The sequence below is a fragment of the Phycodurus eques genome, chromosome 6 (assembly GCF_024500275.1).
Source record: "Phycodurus eques isolate BA_2022a chromosome 6, UOR_Pequ_1.1, whole genome shotgun sequence".
NCBI lineage: Eukaryota > Metazoa > Chordata > Actinopteri > Syngnathiformes > Syngnathidae > Phycodurus > Phycodurus eques.
In genome coordinates, this window is record NC_084530.1 from 31,259,732 (window position 1) to 31,284,708 (window position 24,977).

Below are 24,977 nucleotides of genomic sequence, written 5' to 3' on the forward strand. Positions count from 1 at the left end.
GAAACCCGATCGGCCGCTCGCGGAAACGGTTGCCGAAGCGCGCACGCCGCGCCGTAGTTCGGTCGGCTTCGAGCCGGCCTCAACCTCAACCGTAACCCTAACCCACCACAATCCTAACTTTTGTATAGAAGGCCGTTTTGGTCATTGATTATAGATAGGACTCCTAGCGAGCGTAATAAACAGTTAACTTTCCATGAAGAGTCTCCGTTGTGTGAATCTACGCGTGGCGTACGTATAGGTTGGCGCCAATGCCGGCGGCAAATACGTACCGGCCTGGCCGCTTGGCGTCCAACTGCGTGAGCCCGACCAACACCAAACACTTGCGGAAAGACGCATTTCTAGGGTTGCGGGTCGAGATTGACGGCTAACCGCACGAACGCCAGAAAGCAGCCCGTTGTCGTCACGGGGCGGTTTCGAGCCCTGCCCCAAAACAAATGCAGCCAAAAGAGAGAGTCTGTAGCTCAACAATTCAGTACGAAATTATTCTCAGTCTTTGCACACGTTTTCAGCACGTCAAACCAATTTAATATGTTCCGAAACAAAACAACAAGTTCAGGTCATCTTTAACGTAGACGCTTGTAGTTTTCCCGATTTTTGTTTCAAATGTTCAGAAATGATAGATGCTACATTTAGATGGGCAGTGCAAATGTAGACACTAATCGCCCTGCACATACTGCGTTCTCACAAGACACAAATGTTCTTTTCCACAATTCTAAATGACGCCGACTTTAAAACTTGTCACATAAAATGTCGGGACATCATTTGACTAACAGTTAGTGATAAGTTCCAAAGTTACACAAAGTGCAAACTCCATTTTTTTTCACCACCGAGACAAGAAAAAATCTTTGAGCTTTTATCCAACCTCCAAATGTCCTGTGGTTACAGAAGAAGAAGACGAAACCTTCACCACAGGTCTTTCGAGGTTGTGCACATCAGAAGACATTTTTGCAATTCCCCAGAAAGGACGTGTCGGCGTCAAAACACAACCGGTGTGAGTTCAATTGAGAGCCATTAATGTGAAAGGTGAATCTTGAGCACATGAACGAACACGAACGAATACGAACGAATACGGGGTTTGTCAAGAGCCGCGCGGGCCGTTCTTCAAATCATTTTCCAGCGTTACCGCCAAGCTCTCGAAGAAAACATTCACGGGCCGGGACGTACGCCGGCACAGTCTTCTACCATCTCAAAGAGGAAGTGATAGGGGCCGCTCCGTCGGGCCAGCTCACCGGCGCTCTCCCCGCCGTTGCTGCCAAGTCCTGCCTTCAGGTGGCGCTGAGAGAGGAGGAGCTCCAAAGTGTGGCGCCAGCCGGTTTTGGACGAACTGCCGTGCGAGGCCGCCAGGTGTAGAGGCGTCAGGCCTCCGTCGGTCTGCGCGTTAACGTCGGCGCCGTGATGAAGTAGCAAGGTCGCCATGGCGACGTGCCCCCACCGGCAGGCGCTGTGGAGGGGCGTCCAACCGTCGACGGTGCGAGGGTTCACCTTAGAGCCGGCGGCCAGCAAGGAAGCGGCCGCGGCCGCGTGGCCGCCGTAGGCCGCCCGGTGCAGGGGAGTGTAAGCGTCCTCGTCGCTGCTGCGCACCAACGAGGCCTCTGCGGCTAACAAGCCGACGACCGTGGACACCTGCGGGGTAAATCGCATCGCTAATCAATAATGGAGGGTCCCTCTCCGGCTGCCCAGGAATTGCTCTCAAGCGCCTGCAAAACCATCGACTCCGCGGGATTTGCGCGCCGTTCGGCCGTATGCGGTCCCCTCCGGAGGTTTTGGAACGGCGAGGTCGATTCCTTTTGCCGCTGTTGTCGTACACTGAAGACGTATTTGGGTCAAAAGTTGAGAGCGCCAGCTTTTCTTTCGTGGTGTTTACATCGAGAAGTGTTCAACAACTCAGGACTTTTGTACATGACAAATGTTTTTCTACGGGCCCTGTACTGAAACATTGTCGCGCGCAAAGGCAACTTTCATTCCTTACCTTTTTGTTCATTTACAGAAGGGCTGTCACAATCTCACCTTTTTAACAATCCATTATAAATATGGCGTCAAGTCGTCCAGTAACCCCCCTCCCCACAAAAACCACAACTACTTACACATTTCTTTTGAATTCTAACGTACATTTGACCGCCATTCATGAAGTCCTGAATTCTATCCTTAAGCTGCACATGTTGGCACTGACAAAATCAGTCTTTGCTAAACAGTTGGCATTCGGGATTAGCATTAGCGTGCTAGCAATTAGCCCTTAAAACAAAACGCAAACTATTCAGCTCATTCATACGTCATGTTATTTGTACATTACGCATTTGAAAAATCACTTCCAGACACTCGTCGAGTTTATCGGTGGCCCAGACGCAATAAATATCCGTGTAAAACATCGGTTCCGGTGGCGCAAACGTGGTTCCGAGCGGAACTTTGTTGGGGTCTCGGCGGAGCTTCGAGGCAGAAATTCTGCGTCTACTCATGTTCCAAGTGGATTCGATTTTTTTCCCCAGCCCTAATTTACAGTAACATGCCCAAGCCAATCCAACAGTGCAGGTCAAGATCTCCTCAGCAATGAGAGTTTTTATTTGTTTTTTTTTAAATAGCTCGGTGATGGATTTTTCAGGATTTGGGGGTTGCCAGCAGCCCTGCACGTGGTCAGGATAGAGCTGCCCCTCTTCAGCCATCAGTCACTTCCCGCCTGAAGGATTGCAACTCTCTCCCGTTCGGTTTCCCCCGCAGGTCGATAGAAAAACTGCGGCACAAGCCCCCCCTCCACCCACCACATCAGTCCTGTCACAACTCCACCGGCTCCCCGTCCGAGACCGCATCCGATCTAAAGTACTGATCTGCACTTCCTCTTCCTTTTTTTTGTTATTGCCCTGTACGACTGTTGGGTCAAGCAGAAAGGAGGATCTGTATCCCTTTATGCCGGAACAGTTTTATTTCGCCACAGTGAAGTTTTTAAGATGGGCACTGCTGCCAGGCAGCCGACCCAAATCCCGCCGCCCTCCAGAGATCGGTATATGAAGTGCGCTAGGAAAGGGGACGAGTGTGTGTAATGCGTCAACGTCCTGGGGGGGTCAGGGAGGGCAGAGGAGCAAGGCATCTACACCGGGAGACAGCGCCGACGTCCTGAAACCCGGTCCGACACCCGCACTCTCCCGACTCCACGATCAGCCCCCCAAGAAACCGACGAAACGCGCGTGTGTGTGCCCGGATGTGACTAGTGAAACAATATTTACAGTGAATGGCGTGACTATGTGCTATGTGAGTGAGCGGGACAACCACAGGGAGAGAGGACCGCCACACCCACCATAGCCCCCATCCCAGCCCGCCCGGCGAGAACAGGCGAAGGCGACCGCAGCCGGCCGGAAGGACCAGAGAGGAGAAGAAGAAGCAGGCCCGAGGAGCAACACGGGGCCCCGCCGGCAGCCGGAACGGGGGACCGAGGCGGACGCCGGACGGCACCGCTCCGGCGCCTGCGGAACTTGAGCGAATCCACCGCCGGCGCACGCCGGGGGGCCCGCCCAGTTATCGGTCCCCCCGCCAGAGGTCGGGAAGGAGTCAAGAAAATCCCGCCCCAACAGACCCCGGCGACGCAAGCACAGGGTCAAGAAGAGAAGATCCCAATCCATGCATGTGTTCTTCTTTCTTTTAATTTCTTGGATTAAAAGAAGTTTCCACAGCTCGTGACCGTAGGCGAGGGTCGGAACGTAGAACGACCGGTAAATCGAGAGCTTCGCCTTTCGGCTTAGCTCCTTCTTCACCACAACGGACCGATACGAAGTCCGCGTCGCTGCAGACGCCGCGCCGATCCGCCTGTCGATCTCCCCTCGCTCGTGAACTGACCCAAAGAACGAGATCCCGGAAACAAGCGGCCGAAATGAGTTTCCTCCGCAGGGTGTCCGGGCTCTCCCTTAGAGATCGGGCGAGAAGCTCGGTCATCCGGGAGGATCTCAGCGTAGAGGCGCTGCTCCTCCGCATCGAGAGGAGCCAGACGAGGTGGCCGGGGCATCTGATTCGGACGCCTCCCCGGTGAGGTGCTCCGGGCACGTCCCGCCGGGAGGAGACCCCGGGGACACGGCGGAGAGACTACGTCTTCGGCTGGGCCCGGGAACGCCTCGGGATCCCCGTGGAAGAGCTGGATGAAGTGGCCGGGGAGAGGGAAGTCTGGGAAAGCTACTGCCCCCGCGAAAATGGATGGACGGATGACGTTTCCGCCTGTTATTTGAAATTCTTGGAACAGTTCATCACGTGTGATAAAAGATATTGTTAAATTGTTGTTGTAGGCGGTCGTTTCCACGTTGGTCCCACGTGCTACAGTAAAAGTGTATGTTGTCCATTTACGAAATTTGCATTGTGCCAGATTGGGAGTTAATTGAAAATTGTGTCGCTTCGAGACTTTTGCTCCGAGCCGCTAAGGCGGAGGCGATTATTGGGTTCTTGAAACACTTACGGGGTTTCAGAAATCAATGTTGTGAGTTTGACGTTGTTGCAGCCTATCTGTTCCGATTCTTGGCTCCTCATCGCGGTGCATCCATTTGATGACGTATTGGAATTGGTTAGCGAAGCAATAGCGTTTAAAGTTGGGAGCATTTCGGACATTTTTTGAGGAATGGATAAACTAATTCTATTTGTCTTATTCTTTGAATTAAAAAAAAATATGGCAGAATCCAAGCTTGGGAACCACTTTAATGCGCGCTTACATGGAATGATTGAGAATAAATCATTGATTTGAGGTAAAGCTTTCATTCGTATTGTGGCTATTCTTCCCAGTCGTGATATCGGATATGATGAAGTCAGCTGAGATGTTTTCCAGAAGCGGTGTGGAATTTCGACGCGTTAGCGCTGCGCGCTCGCGCGGCGACTTGAAACGTTTGTAACTTTTAACGTCACAAACGCGCGGAAATCGGATCGCTTTGTTCTGCGAGCTTTTATCGTCTTTTGCATTCAGCCGACAAACCGCACAGATGTCCAACTAAGAGAAGGTCGCACTCATTTTGACCTGTTATCCGAAAAAGTGTCGAGAAAAATGGAAGGAGACTGTTAATAGCATATTTTGGAAGTGTAACAACTGAATGCGACAAAAGAAAGAAATTGTAAAAAAAAAAAAAAAAAAAAGCTGAATTTGTTTGGAGTGTAAAACGAGTATTGATTAACAACCCGGATATTAAACAGCATTATAATGCGTTTCGAAGTGGTGTGGAATTGTCCTGGGAGGTGTTATAAATTCAGAAGTGTTGGATCAGTTGGCGACTGCATTCAAAACAAGGCGACTTGACAAAACGACTCGAAGGCGACGACTTGCACGTGTCACGTGACGTACACGTTGGCCAGGTCTAACGATGGCGGAACCCGAGCCGTGGCAATTGTTTGCATCTTCCCAATGTCCGCACGGCTGCAATCGTGCTCACTTACGCGGTTGTTTTCTGCAGCCCAAAGAATGAGCTCTGCTGGTTTGTCTTTGAGACCTTCTTCTTTTTGGAGGTACCACTCCTCACTATGCGCCTCGTCGCCCTCCATTCCTCCCTCTTCGTCCTTGGTTCCGGCCCAGAGGCTGCGAGCCCCTCGCGGGATCAACTTGCTGTGTGTATTTAGAAGCTCCAGCTGGTTGAAATTGTCTGGAAACTCCATGCTGGCGCCTCTGTGTGCCCAAGAATCCACAAACAAAGCAATGAGAGGGGCACGGAGGCAGACCCGTCCGCCCAATTTCTGGAGTGCTCGCCCTCATCGGTCACCCGGCTGACTTTGGGCTCGAGGCGGGGTACGGCCCGGACCGCTCGCTTGACGTGGAGTTTTGGATTCCTATTCTCATCGCTTTAGAAGCCCAAACCGAAGGAAAATGCTCCAGCATAGATGAACCGAATGGAATTTCATTCGGACCCGCAGGGCTGGAACCGATCACAAATCCATTTTCGGCACGGCGTCGAGCTGCGCTCCGTCTTTGACGTAAGTGCGTCTTACCGCGTTCGATAGACGACCGACCTCCATCTCGAGAAAGCACGTGACGGTCACATCAATCTGCGCGTGTCACAAAACGACTGTTCCGATTAAATGGAAACGCCAGATGGGAATAGATCACGTCACAAATGCGAACGGTTGATCGGAGACCTTCAATCGGAATGACAAAAACCTGCTTAAGAGCTCGGTCGTACTGAATCGCGGGCGAATGGCGATACGGCGGTAAACTGTTTTTTTGTGTGTGATTTGGGGGGCGTGGCTAACACAGCGCCGAGTGACGCATTCGGGGCGACCGGCAGGTGCCGCCCCTCCCCCGCCATACAAAAACTTGAGCCGTCCGGCGACGTCGCCGCTCAACCGCACGAAGGAGCTTTTCTCAGCTCGCTGATATTCCGCGTAGCGGCCGCGGAGGAAGTTGCACGGATGCTTGTCACGCCGGTCGGTCCGTTTGTGTCCGCACTCGAACACCTCTCCGCCAATCTTCCCCCGTTGGACGCCCCGGCTGAAGTTTTTCGACTTGAGGCGCAACACACGCGCGATGACTGGGTTTTTGTCGACGCCGCGCTGCTAAGTGCAATGTGAAAAGGCCTTAAGTTGGCTCGTGTTCTTATTGTATGATCGCAGGCCAAACTTTGTTCAATTTTAACGTTGAGCCGCCCGATGTGATTTTACATCGCGTGAGCGGCCATCGTTTTCTCCGGTCGTGAAATCCGATTGAGGCGGGGCGCAGTTCGAGCACATCGAGCGAAGGCCCACGCCGTTTAACACATTCACCGCCATTGACGGCTTTAGAAGTCAAATATCCATGTTAACTGGGAAGGCTGGCAGTAACCACGGAGACGTGAGCTTGGTTTTTCGCCATGAGAGCAGTAAACGATTTGGGAAACGATTTCAATTTGGCACATTTATTGTATTTATTTATTGACTTTTGTTTTGCTTTACACGGTCTTTCGACTGTTTCTATAACCGCTGTATTCGACAAAACACAGGAGCGTTCACCACTAGTCGCGGTTTCAAGATTACAATCAACAGTACTTGTGATCGAAGTTCCAAGTGTTATTGAAATGCTGCTAGACTTGCATTTCTCCCGAATATTATCTTCCCACGCGGTGGAGGCACTTTGAATCCGTTCTGTTCCTGCTTTCTTCCCGTTTTTTCACAGGGTGCACGATCATGTTACAGCGAGCACCTAAAGCTGCCCCGTATGCATTGTTGTTGTTGTTGTTGTTTTGTTTTGTTTTGTTTTGTTTTAGAAACGCGACGTTCTGTGTGGTTCCCTGTCAGGAATGAAGTGAGGCTTTACGGCTGACTGCTGCTGTTTGATGGCGTTGAATTAAAACACGCACATCGTCGACAACGTAGTTTAATATGCTGAGCACGCGACTCCTACAGTCATAAAAGGAACTTTCGTTAAAGAACGTGAGCACACAGTTGTCATTCTTACCTTTCGATTTTTTGGGATTCAACGCAAAACCGAGGCGTTTCTAGATGCGTTCGGGAAACGTAGTTTTTAAGACCCCCAATTGTACGAGAACCAAGTTTAAAAGACGACATTACCCACAAGGAGTTGCCGGCGCTTCCTTCTTCGTTTGTTGTTTTGGCGCCGCCTTTGATGCTTGCGCCATCCCACGGTAATTATCTGAACTGCGACAATCTAAAATGGTGTTTCCCAACGTTTAAGCCAAGCTACATAAGAGGATACGCGGAAGAAAATGGGGAAAAAAAGTATACATACTGAAATGATAATGGTCGTCTCAATTCACTCACAAATAACCGCATCCATCCATCCATGTATGTACAGTGGATATAAAACGTGTGACACCACTCTTTTTGTGTCGTCTAAAAAAGAAGAGCAAGGCGAATCGTTTCCAAGCCTTTTCCACCAGTAATATGACCTAGAACTCGGACAACTTCATTGAAGAAAAAATACAGAGGGGAAGTAAAAACGAACAACTCGGATAACGTGATTACACAAGTGTGCACACCCATCCACCTCTCCAAACTACGGCCCGGGGGCCATTTGCATTGTCCATTTGTTATACTAAAAATAACGTTTGACACATTTTGACAGGCCCACGGTGTTATTTCAAAATTGAAGAGGTGGACAGTGTGAAAAGTGTGGGTGTCGAAAAAGTGGCCGGTCTGCGACACCCACATCCCTCACGGGTGCGACGCCCTTGACAAACACTACGACTACTGCTAATAATCATCATTTTTCAAAAATGTTTTTACAAAATAGATGTTCTAAATATGCACAGGCACAAAGAAGCTATTTACAACTTAAATGGTAACATCTTTCTAATGCTGAATAAAGATGATTTTTTTTCTCACAAGCAAAGATGGCTTGCTGCACTTTCTGCATTGTTTCAAGGTCCAATTTGTCAACATATCACATGAAAGGTCATCAAGCTAAAAAAAAATAAAAACAAAACCAAAAAAAAAGCCATTGTCAGCTTACAACAGATTGCTCTTGTTTTAGTTCTGAATGTGTGTACAAAAAGGCACCAAATTCACCCTGGAACACAGCAAAGACACAAAATATGGCACAACAGGGACATTACCAAAAACTGGACTCCCCTCCAAAGCGGATTCAAATTCAACAAGACGAAAACTGAGGCCGACAGCGACATTTCAGGGGCTGCGGGAATTTCTGGCAAGTACTGGCTGTTGAGTACACGTGGCAACAATCTCTTATCGTCTGTGCTGTGGGGTAGAGTGGCAAGATAGAAGCCTCACGTTAGGAAAAAACAAATCCAAGTCCAGCTCCAGTTCGCAAAAAAACAAACACAAACAAAGAAATCTCCCAAACGCATGTGAGGAAATGTCTTGCAGGGTTGAACTTTTTGCCCATTATTCCAAAAGGCACGTTTTGTGCACACGCGACACTGCTCGTCACCAAGAGAACGCCGAACAACGGTGAAGCCTTTTCCCCAACTGGACCTGGAAATTGCGAAGCGTTCAAAGTACCCGTTCGTGTCAGCCAGGCTGGTGGACGCGGGACGCACCCAGTGAGGACATGCAACGACTAACCAATAGGACACGATGAGAGAGGACAGGAAAGGACAGGACAGAATGTGGGAAATGAGCAAGGCAGCAGGGCGACTGATGAGTGGTGCGGGGAAACGCTTTTAGACTACAGCGTCTAAACACCCGTAAGAACCGCGAGTTGATTTCTTCATAGAACCTGTTTTATCGTTAGCGGTCCCAGCACTACAGCGGGTCTACGGAACCTATTGGTGAACGAACACCATAATCGCATGCACGATAGTCAACTGGCGAACGGAGTTGCTGCGCCGGCGCGCCGAGGAAGGCCGGGCCCGGTCCCCTCCGCCCGCGAGGGGGGCCGAGCCAGCGGCCAGGGGGGCGCCGCCCGCTCCCCGGGACCCGACTCAGGCGTCGGTTGCTGCCTCCGCGAGTATTCGATACCTTGCGATAAGGCTGGTATTGGCCCGATACCCGGTATCAGTCTTCTGCAAGATCCTCCTGTCCTGAGCCTGTCTCACTTCTTCTCAAAAAGACAAACAACACTCTTCCCGTCTCAGCTTCCACCACCTTTGTCTTCTTCGTCTTCCTCCCCCACCGCCAGAGTCTTCTTCTATGCTGTCTAGCCACAGTCTCTCCCCTACCACAACCTTACGGTCGGTAACCACCTTCAGATGACGTCGTCCGCACAAGACGTAATCCACCTGCGTGCTTCTACCGCCGCTCTTGTAGGTCACCCTATGTTCCTGCCTCTTCTGGAAAAAAGTGTTCACTCCAGCCATTTGCGTCCTTGTTGCAAAGTCGACCACCATCTGTCCCTCCAAGTTCCTTTCCTGGATGCCGGACTTACCCATCACTTCTTCATCACCCCTGCTTCCTTCACCAACATGTCCACCAATCACGACTCTGCTCAGAACGACTTCGTCGAGCTCCTTCCACAATTTCTCTTTCACCTCCCGGTCGCAGCCTACCTGTGGGGCATAGCCGCTAATCACATGACACGTAACACCCTCGATTTCAAATTTTCAGCCTCATCACAATTAGATCAATGAATACAAATGTAAAATGAGTCATTACATCAATCAAATGTGTTCTCCTTTTAAAATGTAATGATTTAGAATGAAGTTCGATTAAATAACCAATTATTACAAATATGCAAATGGTTCTAGGTCTTTAATTGTGTTACTATTCAATCAATCAGCCAAGTCTAAGAGAAATGCTTACAAAATAGATCAAATGAAAAAATGTGTTGATTCCCATTTTGAGGAAAATCGACTGAATGCAAAAACTATTTGTGACTCTTGATCAATGCTCGTCAGGTCACGACGTGACGAAATGTCGAATATGTCAAATATCAATGATCTCGACATCGATCACTTGCAATCCTGCGGAATTGTTTTTCCTGACAGCGTAACGTCCGTTCCACTCGAAGTAGAAAGTCAGGATCGAGCGTGGTTTACCTGCTCGCGAGCAGGTTAGCTGGACAGAGTCCGTTACCGCTGAATTCCTCTTGGCCAGCTCTCTGGAACGGAACGATCAGGCTTTCCCTCACCTCGGGGTCAACTTTTCGCCTGAGCTGCTTGCTGCAACAGCCCCCCCGGTGGGTCTGTTGCGCTTTTGCTTTCTTTTTCCACCTTCTTACTTTTGTTGGCGTCTGAGTATGTGTCAAACAAATCTAGCTTTTTTTTATGTTGACTTCTGTTGTACTGCATTTTATTTTAATAGTACAACTAAATGCTCATCTTTTAATTTAAGCCTCCCCGTTTTTATTCGTGTTTGTTTTGTCCATTGTTACCCCTAGAGAACGCGTGCCAATCATCTGGAGCGATACAAAAAGCTCACTTTTTTTGTATTTGATTATTGGGTTGAAAAATGTCGATTGACTTTTGACTTAAGTAACGGCGTGGCTTCAGTGCTTTTATTTTGACCTGAGTCGTTTTTTGGACAAGTATCAGTACTTTTACCTCGGTATTGAATACCAGCACTTTTGACATTTCTGCCGTCAAGCACACCGGCGTGATAAGTTTGGATGAAATGTCAAACTTTTCAAACATTTTCAAGCTTCTTGTATTTCTTTACAAGAATCTTCTTCTGGACTGGGCGTTTTAGACCGCGACAAAATAGACATAATCATAATATAATATATAATATAATCATTCTTTTTTTTCGGGTTATGTTTTTCGAATGAAAAAACGTTTGGGAGACATTGCCAAAGAAGTCCTTTGTCACTTCATTCATCATTTGCTTCCTGTTTAGAGCCACGCCATTGGTCAATGTGTTGACCAATGGTGTGGCTTTCAAACGAAAACGAAAAAGGTGCTCCGCTTCGTCTTCCTTCTGCGCATGCGCACTCCTTTACTCACGGGAAGGGCTCTCGCGTCCCGCAGAGAATATTCGATCTACTTCCAAAGGTACTCACAGAACAGAGTGTTGTGATATTTTGCGCTCTTCTCAATCGACACACGTGTAGCTCGCGAGCGTTTGTTTCACCCGACGTGGCTTTATTTGCTTTATTTTTCCGGGTCCTTCTCACATTGTTGTGCTAGCCGGCGAAAGCTAGCTCCACTTAGCATGGCAACTTCCCGTTAAGCTCACGTTAGCGTTTGTTTCATTCAAGATCCTCGTTTGGCTTTCACGTTACCCCCGCACACAAAAACGCTCCAAACTACTTTTCGACATCATAACATTGCCGCTGGAACTTTGTGTTTATGGGGTTAATTTGATGTCCGTTGTCACGACAACATTCGAAGGAAGGACATTCGTCGTTAGACTCCCAGCATGCACTTTGCGGCCATTTCATTAGGTACACTGGCACAGTCTAATAACTACCAATACAGGAGCCCCCCACCCTCCCTCCCCCCAAATATAAACAGAGTGTGTTAGTCAAAATACTTGATTTTATATTTTGTCATGTCTATTGTTGCAGTGTCATAATGAATACGACATTGCCCCCTCAGCTTAAAATGTTCCAAAGTCTTCAATACTGACCGGAGCAGAGTGTTTATTTGCAGCTTCCATTAGATTGTTGATGACAACTACGTGTTACAAGTTCTAGTGTAAAACACTAGTAGCTACTGGTGTAAAGTTCTACTAGTTAACATCTAGCACTTATCTAGTACTAATTACAAGTAGTTGTTCTACTAGTATGCCAAAGTTGTTATACAGTAGTGGAAAACAATCTTTATAATAAGAAACAGTCATTCTACTAGTGTGCTGAATTGCCTTACGAGTGAGAACAGTGAGCATACTAGTAGGTTAAGCTGCATATGAAAACTATTGCTGAAATGCTTTGGCTTTTGGTAAAGCAGTAGCAGTGCTAACCTTCCATTTCCCGCCTCTTCTCAGTGTGATTTGAAACCTTTTTTGGGGGTAAATGGAAAGAAGAGAGATAATGGTGCTGCCACAGAAATTGTAAAGTGGCCTTTGTGCCTAAATGTGCAAAACGTTTGTCTGAAAACGATCAGGAGGACGTGTGTGCTCATTTCTGGTGAATGCGGACGGTCACGGCTTGCTGGACTTTCCTTTCCTGCACAATTGGAGCCTTTTGCCAGTTTCACTTTGTCCATCCATAAGGACGATGGAAACTACTGTTTCTACTACTGCTACTTCATTTTTCAACGGCTGGCTGGAATTGAGTGGCGATAGTGTCAGGTATATATTTTGTCTCAGGTTTTCTGATGAAAGGTTAAAGGGTTAAGCCCTTCTTGCGACTACGACGATTGCTACTTGCTACGTTGAATTGTTATTTTGTGTGTGCAGATAACCCGCCACTAATTGTTTTCAGGACTGGTTCCCCCCCCCCCCCCCCCAAAAAAACCCCAAGAGAAAACAATTCCCGAATAGGCGAATCGGCGGGTGGCGGTGCCGTCATTTGATTGTGGCTCTCTCGTTCAGCTCTCAGGAGCTCATCTCCAGGACGAAAGCTGTATAAGCACCGGAACGAAGGAAGCGGCGCGTCGTACGGGGAGCTGCCGGCGGACATCGTCATGAGTTACAAGCCCATCGCTCCTGCGCCGTCCGGCTCCAACCACACGCCGCCGGGTTTGTTTGAACGCCAACCCTCGCCCCTTAATGTCCTTTACGCAACTGCCAGGAATCATCGCATACTTCATACGCGCTCACTTTTTCAAATCGTATGCCTTCAGCAACAATACTTATCAAAATAACGCGGCTGTTTATTATATTGTTGCTCGAAACGGCAACAGCTTCATACATAAGTTCATTGTATCTTGGTCCAGTTCGTCAATTATCCTTTCGTTGTTCTGCCTGTCACTCTATGTTGCTGACATAGATGGATGAACAAAGACATTATCTGTGGTGCGTAACAATTATTCCCGTCAAATTGGACAATTTCCCACGTAGTGTTGTCACAATGCCAAAATCGCCACTTCATAAAGTATCTCAATTCCGGTACTGAAACAATATCACGGCAAAAACTTAAAACAGTAAACTAGCTGACAGCTGAACAACTCCAAATTCTTTTCATTCGTAGTCCTTCTCAAAATTGATCAATACAAAAAAACTTCAGAAGAATTGAAAACCAAACCGTGAACATTTTGAAACTGCTGAGCAGTTTGTATCCCCTGGAGGAGGAGACTACCTACTAAGTTGATGATAGACCCAACAAGGATAAAAGTGAAAAGAATCCCTAGAGCTTTGCATTTGTCACACATTTGCTGTGAAACGCCAATTGGAGCTCGTGTGAACATTGCTGAGGCTGCGCGGTATGTGACGCCTGGGCCTGCGCCTGGGCCTGCGCCTGCTCCTGCGTCTGCTCCTCCGCCCCCCAAAATCCAGCAGGAACATTTTCTTGCCTTGTGAGCTTGGAATTCAGTAGATTGGCATGATGGACACAAAGCGTGAATCGCTTCAAATGTTGCTTGCTGATGTGGATTTGAAATCATCCATTTTGTAGCGATAGCTGCGAACACCCAATTACAGCTCTTACGTCATCGGACCGAGTGTAGCCTTCCTCCTATCTGCTGTGACTAAGCAATGCACATTTAGAGTCTCGACCTTTGAATAGAAGTTGTTTTACACTTCACTAGTTTGATGAATATACACACACTATTGTTTGTGCTCTTACATAACTTAACCCTTCACAGTTCCACTCCTATTTTCATATTTCTTGTCGTACACTTGATGTAAAATGCCTGGTAGGGTGCGTCGCGGCTGCCAAATAACTCGGCAGAAGCAGATTTGGATCGCTTCCTTGGACCTTTAGCGGAGATGTTTAGCCGTCTCCGTCCGGACTGCGAATGAATGCCCGCCACGAGCTTCGTGAAAGCAATTACGGCGTCGCAATTCGGCACAGTTCGGGGCGGCTTACGGTTTACGGACACTTTTTGGGAAGCCGGCAGCTCACAAAAGATCTTCTTGCTTGGGGGTGGACAGGTGTTCCAGAGACTCGTGTAATTGTACACAAACTATTCAAAAGTCCATTTTCCATAATGTAGTACTTGCCCTTGAAATGTCTCTCACTCTTCAGGAGCAGTTGAGTCTTCGTTGTGCCTCGGTGTCACTTCAATGAGTGACAACGGCGTGTATGGGACAAAATGGGTGGTGGTGTTTTTGTTTAAGGGGTAGGACTCCATTAAAAAAATGAATGAAATTAATTCGATGCTTCGTCATGAGTTCATTTCAAATGCATTGATTTTTAGTGGACAACCATATCCAATCATTGACACAGACGGGAATGTTAACTTGCATTCCAATACAAAAGAGTAGAAAAACTAACAAAAAATAAACCTGGCCAATATTAAACAGACCTCAAGGTAAAGTGGAAAAGTTGGATCACATTTTCGCAGCCGTCATCTTCAGACAGCAATCCGCTTTGTGTGCAAATTTGCCTCCCGTCAGTCCGAGCAACGGCGTTTCGTCCGATTCCGCCGTTTTGGTTGCCGAGCTGCGGCGCGTGCGTACCAGGAAATCGTGCACCGACTAAAGTTCCCCATTATCCGGAACGCAATATGTGATTCAAATGTGTCCATTTATTTCAACCGATTGGTTTCTTTGTCATGAATGTTTTTTTGTTTTTTTTCCCCTCCAGGCTCCTCGGTGCCCTCTCCTTCCCTCCCGTCGTCGTCCAATTTCCGGCCGGCTTTCAGTGACTTCGGCCCGCCCTCCATGGGCTTCGTGCAGGTACGGTAGCGGCACGCTCGCGCAGCCCCGCCGATTCAGCGAGGCCGAACGAGACGGCTGACGTTCTAACCGTTTTGAACGTCGGTGTACGGCTGACAATTTGCACAAGCAGCGGCGCCTTGACTTCAGGGGTGTCCCGACGACCGTGAGTTTCTCGAGTTAGAAGCCGTCACTTGGTCGATTCCTCCGTATGTTGCGAGCCGAACTTTGAGGTATGACTGCAGTGAAAAATCTCAGCAGACTTCGGGCGAGAGGCGGCGTATGCCTTGAACTGGTCGCTAGCCAATCGCAGGGCACATTGACATACAACAATTCACACCAACGGACAATTTAGACTCTTCAATTGACCTACCGTGCATGTTTTCGGGAGGTGGGAGTACCTGGATAAAACGCACGCAGGCACGGGGAGAACACGCAAACCCCACACAAGCGAGGCCGGAATTTTGAACTCCCGACCTCAGAACTGTGAGGCGGTGCTGACCGGTTCGCCCACCGTGCCGCCTGCCAGGAAATCAATAATCATTAAAGGAAAAATAAATCATAGGCGGTGAAAAAAAACAAAAACCTTCAGAAGACGACGTCCGCCGATTGTGATTGTAGAGGCGGAGCCAAATCTTTCGGCCAATGAGATGCCGAGTCATGGATGCGCTCGTATTAAACTCCCAAGTCAAGGTAGCACTTTGTACAACTCGTCCTGTAAGCAATGAAGTCAAGATCTCCAAGGGGACTCGTGCACGTTGCTGATGTTTTGCTGCATCTCTCTGTATGAAAACCTGATCAGCCCATCAAGGTCACTCAAGGGTCAACCTACAGCGAACTTCTGTCAGTCATTGAGGAAATGAGTCGGGAGATCAGACCCACGTACGCTGGAAGCAAAAGTGCTATGGAGAGGCTAAAGAGAGGTATTTATGCCACATTACTTGGAACAACGGCAGCCCGACCAGGCGGTAAGAGAGTCCGTGAGTCCCGAGTGACTTTATGCAGATGACTTTGGACTGAATTTGTTCAGAGTGAAAACAAAGTCCGTGCACTTTTGATGGCGCGGACATAAAGCACCAACCCTAATTCCGTGTAAGTGTGTGACATCCACACAAGGGGAGACTCAGGCTGAATACTTATTGGAAAAGGATCCCATTATTCTGACATGCTTAAATGTCTGTCATCTTTTCCAGGTATCATCCATGCGCGTGCGCTGGTCCGAGAGTGTCTGGCAGAGACGGAACGAAGTGCCCGTACATAACCTTTCCTCCCGACCCATCATCTGTTTGAAAACTTTTGTTTCTTTCTTAATCCTTCCTGGTTGGCTTTTTGCATTTGCATTGTTTCCTTGTCATTCCGCCAGGCCCTCCGCTTTAAAGTTCCATTTTTTTCAGATGGCATGTGGGCATTTGAAGTCGAGTCGTGCGTACAAATGAAACAATTTTATACTGGTCAACACAGCCAGGAAGACCAAGTGATGTCTCCTTTAAGTTAAAAACAAAACGTGGCCAAGTTTTTTTTTCCCCCCCCCCCTCCCCCTTTGTTCATTTGAGCATCTTGTATAGAGCCCATTTGCTTTTCTGCTCACCTGCATCAGATCTATTTTCTAGTCAACATTCAACAAGAACTATGTACTGTACATCAAGTCAATTTGTTATTGTGGCAATTTTGTAAACCAAACTTTTGCAGTTCAGTATGTATATCTTAATTAAATGATATGAAATACATCAGCACCTGGAATGTCTTCCTTTCCCACGGGACAAAGTTTCATGTAATTGTGTTGATATTACATTAATGGACCACGTTAAAAAGGCCAACACATGGATTATTTATTTGGATGACACAATTGCCGCTTCAGTGACGTGCGACCCGTCCACAGCTTCACGTTCAATCGTTTTCAGACGGAAGGTGATGCTGAGACACTGCTGCACAAAAATAACTCAAACACAAATGTTTACATGGGAAATACAGAAGAAAGCAACAGCCAAGTGTGTTTTATGATTGTCAACAACGTCTCCATCTGCCTACCATATCGACCTGGAGAAAGCGGTCCGGTGCGAGAGAGCTGTGCCTGTCAGTAATATTCCCAATTTAGCTCGGATTATAACATCGAATATAAGAAAGCAGCAAGAAACTGCAAAAAAGCTTGCGCGGCTCTTACTTACTTGTCGGCGTTCTATGTGTCGGAGTATATAACTGAGACTCGATGATGAAGCTGAAACACTCAAAGGGAGAAATGGAGCAGGCTTAGAGAGGTTTGTGTGTGTCACAGAAGGCAGTTGGTCTTGTGAGTGGATCAAAGGGGAAAAAAAGGGAAACAGCAGCATGTGCGTTTCCTACGCTTTCTCCTCGAAATTATCTCGGGTATCTGCTTCTCATTTCACTCTTCAACCCTGTCGAGAGAAAGAGCAAAAGACTGAATGTGGAGAATTCTCCAGCGGAGGAAGGACAAAAGGCGAACGTGAACCCACCGTGGTAGCGGTCGTCGGCGCCGCGTTGTAGTCGAACAGGCCTTTGTAGCGGCCCTTTTCCTCCTTCTCCTTGGTGCGTATGCGCGCCTCCATGGCCCGCAGCTCCTTGGCCACGGACGGTCCGAGGGACGGGTCCAGCTGCAGCACTTTGGCGAAGTCCGCTCGGGCCTCCGTCTCGTTCCACACTGCGGCGTGGGCCTTGGCGCGCTTGTAGAAGGCCTTCACGTTGTCTGGCACGCACGGCAAATCGATGTCATGCCGCGCGTCGTTACGCAAAATAATAGCAAGCTATCATCCATCCATTTTCTGTACCGCTAATCCTCAGGCAAGCTATCATAATTCACGAAACGAATGAGATTTTCACATTGAACTTAAGACTACTGTTTAAAAGTGAGGAGCCACTTTGAAACACCCTTACTTTTTTTTTTAACCGCATCAGTAATATCTGCATGTGCTACGTGTCTGAGCCAACTGGCTAGCTGCCGTATCATTGTGACTGAGTTTTACCGGGGACTCCATATTTGATACTGCGACCATGACAGCTAAGCCACGACTGCGCCCTTTGAGCATTACAAATTTGAAAAAAAAATGCTTCTCAGAGGCATCCTGAGCATTTATTTTATTTATTTAGAAAATCGAGGTGCTCAAATTAAGAACTCCTTTCAGCCCTACAGCAAGCATGCTGAATGCTCTACGTCTTGTAACGTTAGAAAGACAGAGACCTATGACCAATCATCACGAAAATTGATGTAGACATCTTTCTTTTTGCCCACTTCAACCTCTGAGGGAAAAAAAAAAATATCAAAAGTCGGGCCAATATTTGGGATGTTTTCCGTAGGCACTCACTAGAGAAAAAGGCTGCACAGTACATCACTTAATGGCACAAGCAAAGTGTCCCGTTTCAAAGCAATTCATCACAATGGCCAATGGCTTTTTTTTTTTTTTTTTGGTCCAGTTTGGCTGTTAGGACAAGGAGAAAGGAAGCTCTGTGTCCCTTTTAAGCCAGAACAGTTTGACTGTGTCACAGTGGACTTTTTAAGCTGCTACGCTGGTTTCTTTGTAAGTGTCAATCCTTGGCATGTTTTGCCAAAAGCTTGGCCACATACACGTTGGTAAGGCAAATTGGAATGGTTTTAAAAATGCATACAAGCATTTATAAAAATATTATTTTCATGTTAATTTTTATTAATCGATTGTTTATCTTATTAATATTTGGTACTTGTCCATGTTGGTTTGATTGTTTGGTCCATTTCTCTATGTCAATGTTTACTTATGATGTAAACATTGCTTATTACATTGATTAGCATGTTCATCTATCCATTTCCTGTGGCGCGTCTCCTCACGCGGGTCGCGGGCGTGCTGGAGCCTATCCGAGCTATCTTCGGGCAAGAGGCGGCCCGAACTGATCGCCAGCCAATCGCAGGGCACACATAAACAAACAAACAACCATTCGCACTCACATTCCCACCTATGGGCAATTTAGAGTCTTCAATGAACCTACCACGCATGTTTTTGGGATGTGGGAGGAAAGCGGAGTGCCCGGAGAAAAGCCACGCAGGCACGGGGACAACATGCAAACGCCACGCAGGCTGAGGCAGATGTGCTAACCAGTCGGGCACCGTGACCCCTATCAGCATGTTGTTCATTATTATTATTATTAGTAGTAGTAGTAGTATAAAACCATAATACATGGATGAAGAGAACATGCCATAAGTCTGGACTTCTTTCCCTTTTGAAGATGGAAAACTAGTTTGAACTGATTCATCGTCAATTGTTTTTGTTTTGTTTTCATTTTCAACTCATAACATGTCTCCAATAACCTGATCAAATATCGATTCATTTTTTATTTTTAACCCTTCATATTACATTTTGGGGCACAAGGTTCTAAAACATCCTCAAAAATTATTATTATTCTTTTTACATCATATACTCTCATTACCACCTTTTTATTTAGCGCTAACAGTCGTCTTTCTACAGCCAGCAGAGGGAGCTTCAACTTTTCAAATTCAAATGCAAATTCTTTTCCGCTTGTTAAAATCCAAATTGCATCCTTCGTTTGCTGTAATGCAGTGCAGAAAGCCTTTGAACACCTCTTTTGGAAACTAAAAAGGTTGCATTGTGGAAAACATATTTTCCCCATCCATCCTTTTCCTAGCGCTTACCTGAGGTCGGGTCGCGGGGGCAGTAGCTTTAGCAGGGACGCCCAGACATTTTTGTTAAAAACGACAATTTTCAAGTGTCAAGTCTAAAATCAAAAGCCGTTTTACCCAAATTGTATGATTCATCATCCTTATAATAAAAAAAAAACAAATCACATCAAATAAAGATGATTCTGATTCTATACCGCTAAACCAATCGAGTAAACAATTACGAAATGTAATTTTCATGGGTTTCAATTGGCCAAAAGTGGCCAAGCTGAATTCAATATGTACAATTAGATGACAAGTCTCTTATTGATGTCTTGAAAGAGCCGAAATTGAAGTCCCCGTGCTGGGGGTTGGGGGGGGGGGTTTCATGACATTTGCATGAACGCAGCTAAAAAAGGACACAAGGTGGACTTGCAATTGCGTCTCGTTGCTGTAGGTCTCCCCTGAATGGCTGTCTAGCGACAAAGATGTGAGCCTTACCCTCGTATTTAAAAGCGAGTGACGAGCAGTGTTCGATGACTTCGTAGTAGTGGCCTTGGAGTAGCTTGCACTGGCAGTAGTTGAGGAGAAGCGGCGTGATCATATGGTCCAGCTTGATCCAGGCTTCATCTCCCGGATGCTCCTGAAACAGAAGCACGAGGGGGACGCGTCAGAGACGACGTGTCGACGGGGAACGCCGGTGAGCCGCGACTCGCTGACCTTCATCTGGAGATTTTTCAGGCAGGCAATGCCGTTGTAGTACTTGTCGGTGGCCTCCTGCACTCGGCCTTGCTTGAAGAGCTCGTTGCCCTCCTCGTGGATGTGAGGCACCGAGGCTAGCTTCTCCTCGTCCGTCATGGCCCACACGTCCAGCTGGAACGAGCCCGGAGGAAGAACCTGCACGCACGCACGCACGCACACACACACACACGGCGCCTCAGCGGCACATTTCGCACGCGCTGCGCCTGCCTGCCGCGACGCTAACGCCCAATAGTACTACAGTCGTCGCACTTGCAGAATCTAAGGTTTGGAACCATTTAAATGTGGGCTTCAATGGAATCATTGAAAATAAATAATCGATCGACAATTTCTCGTCGATTGAAAAGAGGACACTCGTCTGTATCTCTGTCGAATCAAGCAAATCCTCATTTGAGCTGGAAGAATCGGCTTTTTCCCTCTTCAGCGGCAGCTCGACGCGTTGGCTCGGATTCTCCACGACGAGACGAGTTGGCGTTGACGGAGCTGCGCGTGGATAGCAAGTGGCTCTCTGTAAGTTACTGCTGCTAGCAAAGCTGGCGAAGGAAAAAAGAGAAGAACAAAGTGACCACTTTATAGTTGTAGCAGCTGTTTTTTTCCAAGACCGCGTAAGGGGCGCCACCGTGTTTTTCGTCTTCGGAAACCACGCAATCTCTCGCGTTGTCACAGCTCCCATCGGTCTTCTTCCACGTTTTCACAATCGCTGTTGACACGAGTCGAATGTCGAGGTCTGTGGCTTGACGCTGCTTCACTCCAGAGCGGTTGCCATTGTCAAAGAAATGAGTCGTTTTGCCAGACTTGGTAGGGACAATAATCAAGCGTAGTTTGCAGACAGGATCTGCGGTCTCTTGTCGGACTTCAAATATCCCTAGCTGCTGCCAAACCAGCGACGTTATCTTCCCTCTTGTGAACAATCTCTTCTCGCGCCGTCGCCCTCGTGTTTGTTGTTGTTGTTGTTTCAGCGCAAGGGGTTCTTTTTTTGTTTTTAAATACGTTCTGAGACATGACGGCTGAAGATGAAATCACACTGTGCGTGCGACTCGGCAGGTTATTTCAAACGTTCGAAATGGACGGGGGAGTTTGCGATGCCGTAACCAATTTTGCTTAGCTGGGCCGTGACAGGTGGAGAGACTGAGGGTAGACCTCAATTCTCTTCCCGGCTTCTACTTTTGCTCAATATACATCGACAGCGACCCCGCAAAAAGAGAAATGAGCTGAGCCCTAAAAACCTTTTTCTATCGGACATATTTTCCATTGACGTGGATCACGTGCCTCTCGCAATACGTATTGATATTGAATTATCATCCGGCCCTACTCGAAACCCCAAACGTGTCCCAGCTCACACACCTCCGTCAGCTCGATGGTGAAGATGAGAGGCTGTGGATTAGCCTGAAGGTGGTCCAGGTCTTTGTGGCCCAGCGAGTGGTGGGAGTGGATCTGGGCAATGCCGCAGCAATGCCTCTGGCCTTCCAGCGGGTCTTTACCGATGCTGATGTTCCTCAGCGACTGGGACACCAGCGGGTAAAGTCCGGTGTGCTGCGAACAAAAGCAGAAAATCTCAGCTGTGACGGCGACGCCTCTGAAATTCCATTAAGCCAGCTCACTGACTTTGGTGTCACATGTGAATTGGGCAATTTCTCCTTCTCTCATTGAGATGATCACTCGTTCCCACACAGCTAGTTTAAACTTCTTGCCCAAGATGAGCTCCATGGGTTTGCTGCAGCCCCCCATGTTTCTGGAGTCATCCAGCACAGTGCCATCACACAGGCTGGTGCGGTAGTGGAAGACCACCTGGAAGAATGCACAGCGGGTTATTCAGTTGCTAAATAACGGTTGAGGTCCTCCTTTCTTTAAATGTAATACAATTTAAAAACTGTACAGGCCACAGTGTCATTCTGCTGGTAAAACTCAAATTATACAGATCCGTTACACACAGGAAAATACTTTTCAGAAGGCCAATGACCTATAAACTAAAAGAAGAAGATCACACAAGAAACGATCCACGCCGCCTGGCCACTCTTGAGGACTTGCAGGCTGCTAGAAGTAAAGCAAGAGCATGCAAAATTCTCTTGGACCTTCCACATCTTGGTCACCACCTTTTCCAGCTCTTTCCCTCAGGAAGGCGCTGGCGAACGAGGCAAACTAAAACCAGCAGACATTCCAACACCTTCTTCCCTCTTGCCATTGACTTGTTAAACAGTTGACTTTTGCACATCATTGTTGGGACAGTGCATTTTTATTATACTCACTGTTGTAGCTTCGTCACGCGGCATTATTTGCATAGCTCTTGTTGATTACTACTGGTCACTTACTTGCTTGAGAACTCTCCGCACCATCAGATTAGCACACTATTAGTCACTATAAAGCAATAGTATGTAACCTTTGGCGGCCCCCTAAACTTGAATTACGCATTACAACAGAAGAACAGAGCCGTCGCTTCGATATGACAAGGAAATGCACGTCATCCCCCTTATTTGTGATTGTCCCAACATTTGTACACGTTTTGAAGGACATGCGTCATTTCCGTGCCCCGCCTGTGTGGCGTTTGCATGTTCTCCCCGTGCCTGTGTGGCTTTTTTTCCCAGTCATTCCGCTTTCCTCCCACATCCCAAAAATATGCATGCTAGGTTAATTGAAGACTCTAACCCGCCCGTAGGTGCGAATGGTTGTTTGTTTCTAATGTGCCCTGCGATTGGCTGGCGACCAGTTCGGCCCGCCTCTCGCCCGAAGATCGCTGGGATAGGCTCCAGAACGCCCGCGATCCGCGCGAGGACAAGCAGTGAGAAACGTTTTCCACGATATTTTAATATGGAAAGCGTTTCTATTAAAAAGTGAAAATATGAACTGAGGGCCGACGAAGCGTCTGCTGTCTATCCTGACCAATCACAAGCATAGAAAATTGATTGGCACAGTAAACCGACCAATCAACAGTGATCAACACACACACACACACACGCCATTCTGTCCCGGCCACATCCGTCCATCAGACGGAAAAAAGAAGGTAAACTGATCGAACATTTTGAAACCACGAAGCACGAACACGCAGGCTCTTCGATGTGCGGTGGCGGTTGCTCTTGAAACACGAAATGAGTTGACGTCGCCTCAAACAATTCAAACGCGTTAGCCGATATGGGAGCAGATACGACAACAAGCTAGCATTAGCGAACGCGCTCGGTCGAGTTTGCTAAACCTTTTCAAAGCCCGACATCCGAGCCAGCGACTAGCAAACTACTTCAATGTCACCTTTGTTCCATCGGGGAAGGTCGAAAGCTGTCCTTTACCCGGGCTAATCAATTTTTTACAGATCCCTTCTTCGAGAAGCCTTCGTGCTTCTTCCTCCATCCTTGACCGAGACCGAGCGGAGTCGCCACTGAACTGACGGCAGATGACGATGTTTGCCGAAGACAGCCGATTCGACTTTGTCACGTTTTGGCCGAGCAACGCCCTCTACAGGTAGGCGGTATTGCAGTCACAGTTTCTCCCTCACCAGGTGTGTCGCGGTAGAAATGATTGTCCAATTTGATGTTGTTTTTGTTTGTTGGAAAAGTCACTTGATGCAAATATCACAAGTGGGGACAGAAAAACCGAAGTTTAATCAAGCCATCTATTTGTGTTGTTGTGCTCCATTTCGTAGTATTTCTCTTGGCTGCAGTGCCTCCAGTTGATGTGAACGTTAACATTACATTTTTTTTGGGTCCAATCTGCTTTCAGTTTGCCATGTCGATGTAATATATGCCAAGGGCCTTTAGAATCAGGAATGCTGGCCAATGTAACTTAAACTCTATTGATCTCATATCAAATTCATACTCACATCCTCGATGACGTCAGCGATTTTCTGTCCTCTGATTGGTTGGTCGGAGCAAAATTGGATATAGCCAAATTCAACCAGCAAAACACGTGTGGTGATCTGCGCATATTAATTATCAGCACCTCTGATGACTAGCGTGATGTACAGTATTTAATTTGGGCTTTTGTTTTTCTCATGTTATTTGTTTGATTTTGAACTGCACCAGAAGACGTACGTGGCGCAGTTGCATGCCGTTATATTGCATTTGTGTATAGATGGTTCCTAAAATTTTGCCGTGATGGTGGTGGTATTACGAGGTGGATTGAATCAGGTTAATTCGCGGTGAAGACCCAAGTACCGAATAAGCGGGCCGCCACTGAGCTGGAGCGCTCCATCCTTGACTGGTCAACGTCCAATCGTGGGACATAGAAAGACAACCAACCAATGTTGGGGAGTAACTAATTACATGGAATGAGATGATTTCATTTCATTACAAAATGGATGTAATTGATATTCCTTACGTTACTGGGAGAAAATGTCATTACATTACAGTTGCTTTTGGAAATTTCCATGATTCCAATTTTAGTTACATTGGAAAAATGTCACTTCTCCCTTCTAAAGCCGACGTTTGTGATTGGCTCTCTGGTCACGTGCAATTCTGCATCGTCTCAAACGTGACCTCCACGCGCCACCTTGTGGTGCAATCTATTACTTTGAGTTACACTTTTGAACACAAACGAACATTGGCTTTTGAACAGTTTCATCTGTAGAAGTTTTGCAACACTCACTTATCTGGTTGTC

General features: G+C 47.4%; 3 protein-coding genes across 4 annotated transcripts; 1 reads left to right on the forward strand and 2 right to left on the reverse strand.

Moving 5' to 3' along the window:
- Positions 1 to 502: 502 nt before the first annotated feature.
- ankrd49 (ankyrin repeat domain 49) lies at positions 503 to 7,414 on the reverse strand. The gene is made up of 3 exons (XM_061679556.1): positions 7,379 to 7,414; positions 5,392 to 5,617; positions 503 to 1,623 (listed from the first exon to the last, which is right to left on the reverse strand). The coding sequence occupies exons 2-3, from the start codon at positions 5,605 to 5,607 to the stop codon at positions 1,147 to 1,149; spliced, it is 693 nt and encodes a 230-aa protein (XP_061535540.1). The 5' UTR covers positions 5,608 to 5,617; positions 7,379 to 7,414; the 3' UTR covers positions 503 to 1,146.
- A 3,850-nt stretch (positions 7,415 to 11,264) lies between these two features.
- On the forward strand, positions 11,265 to 16,747 carry cdk2ap2 (cyclin dependent kinase 2 associated protein 2). Its single transcript, XM_061679266.1, has 5 exons — positions 11,265 to 11,327; positions 12,811 to 12,957; positions 14,966 to 15,057; positions 15,839 to 15,959; positions 16,230 to 16,747. Exons 2-5 carry the CDS (start codon positions 12,903 to 12,905, stop codon positions 16,295 to 16,297), a joined length of 336 nt encoding a protein of 111 aa, XP_061535250.1. The 5' UTR covers positions 11,265 to 11,327; positions 12,811 to 12,902; the 3' UTR covers positions 16,298 to 16,747.
- Positions 16,748 to 16,840: 93 nt separating this feature from the next.
- Positions 16,841 to 23,791, reverse strand: aip (aryl hydrocarbon receptor interacting protein). Of its 2 annotated transcripts, XR_009768753.1 has the most exons (8): positions 23,633 to 23,791; positions 21,998 to 22,180; positions 21,737 to 21,925; positions 20,354 to 20,530; positions 20,135 to 20,276; positions 17,508 to 17,737; positions 17,202 to 17,429; positions 16,841 to 17,107 (listed from the first exon to the last, which is right to left on the reverse strand). XR_009768753.1 is itself a non-coding variant. In XM_061679259.1 (7 exons), exons 1-7 carry the CDS (start codon positions 23,729 to 23,731, stop codon positions 17,424 to 17,426), a joined length of 1,026 nt encoding a protein of 341 aa, XP_061535243.1. In that variant the 5' UTR covers positions 23,732 to 23,791; the 3' UTR covers positions 16,841 to 17,423. The 2 variants fall into 2 exon arrangements, 1 of the variants encoding a protein (XP_061535243.1); XM_061679259.1 differs by having other exon boundaries at positions 16,841 to 17,429.
- Between the last annotated feature and the right edge of the window lie 1,186 nt (positions 23,792 to 24,977).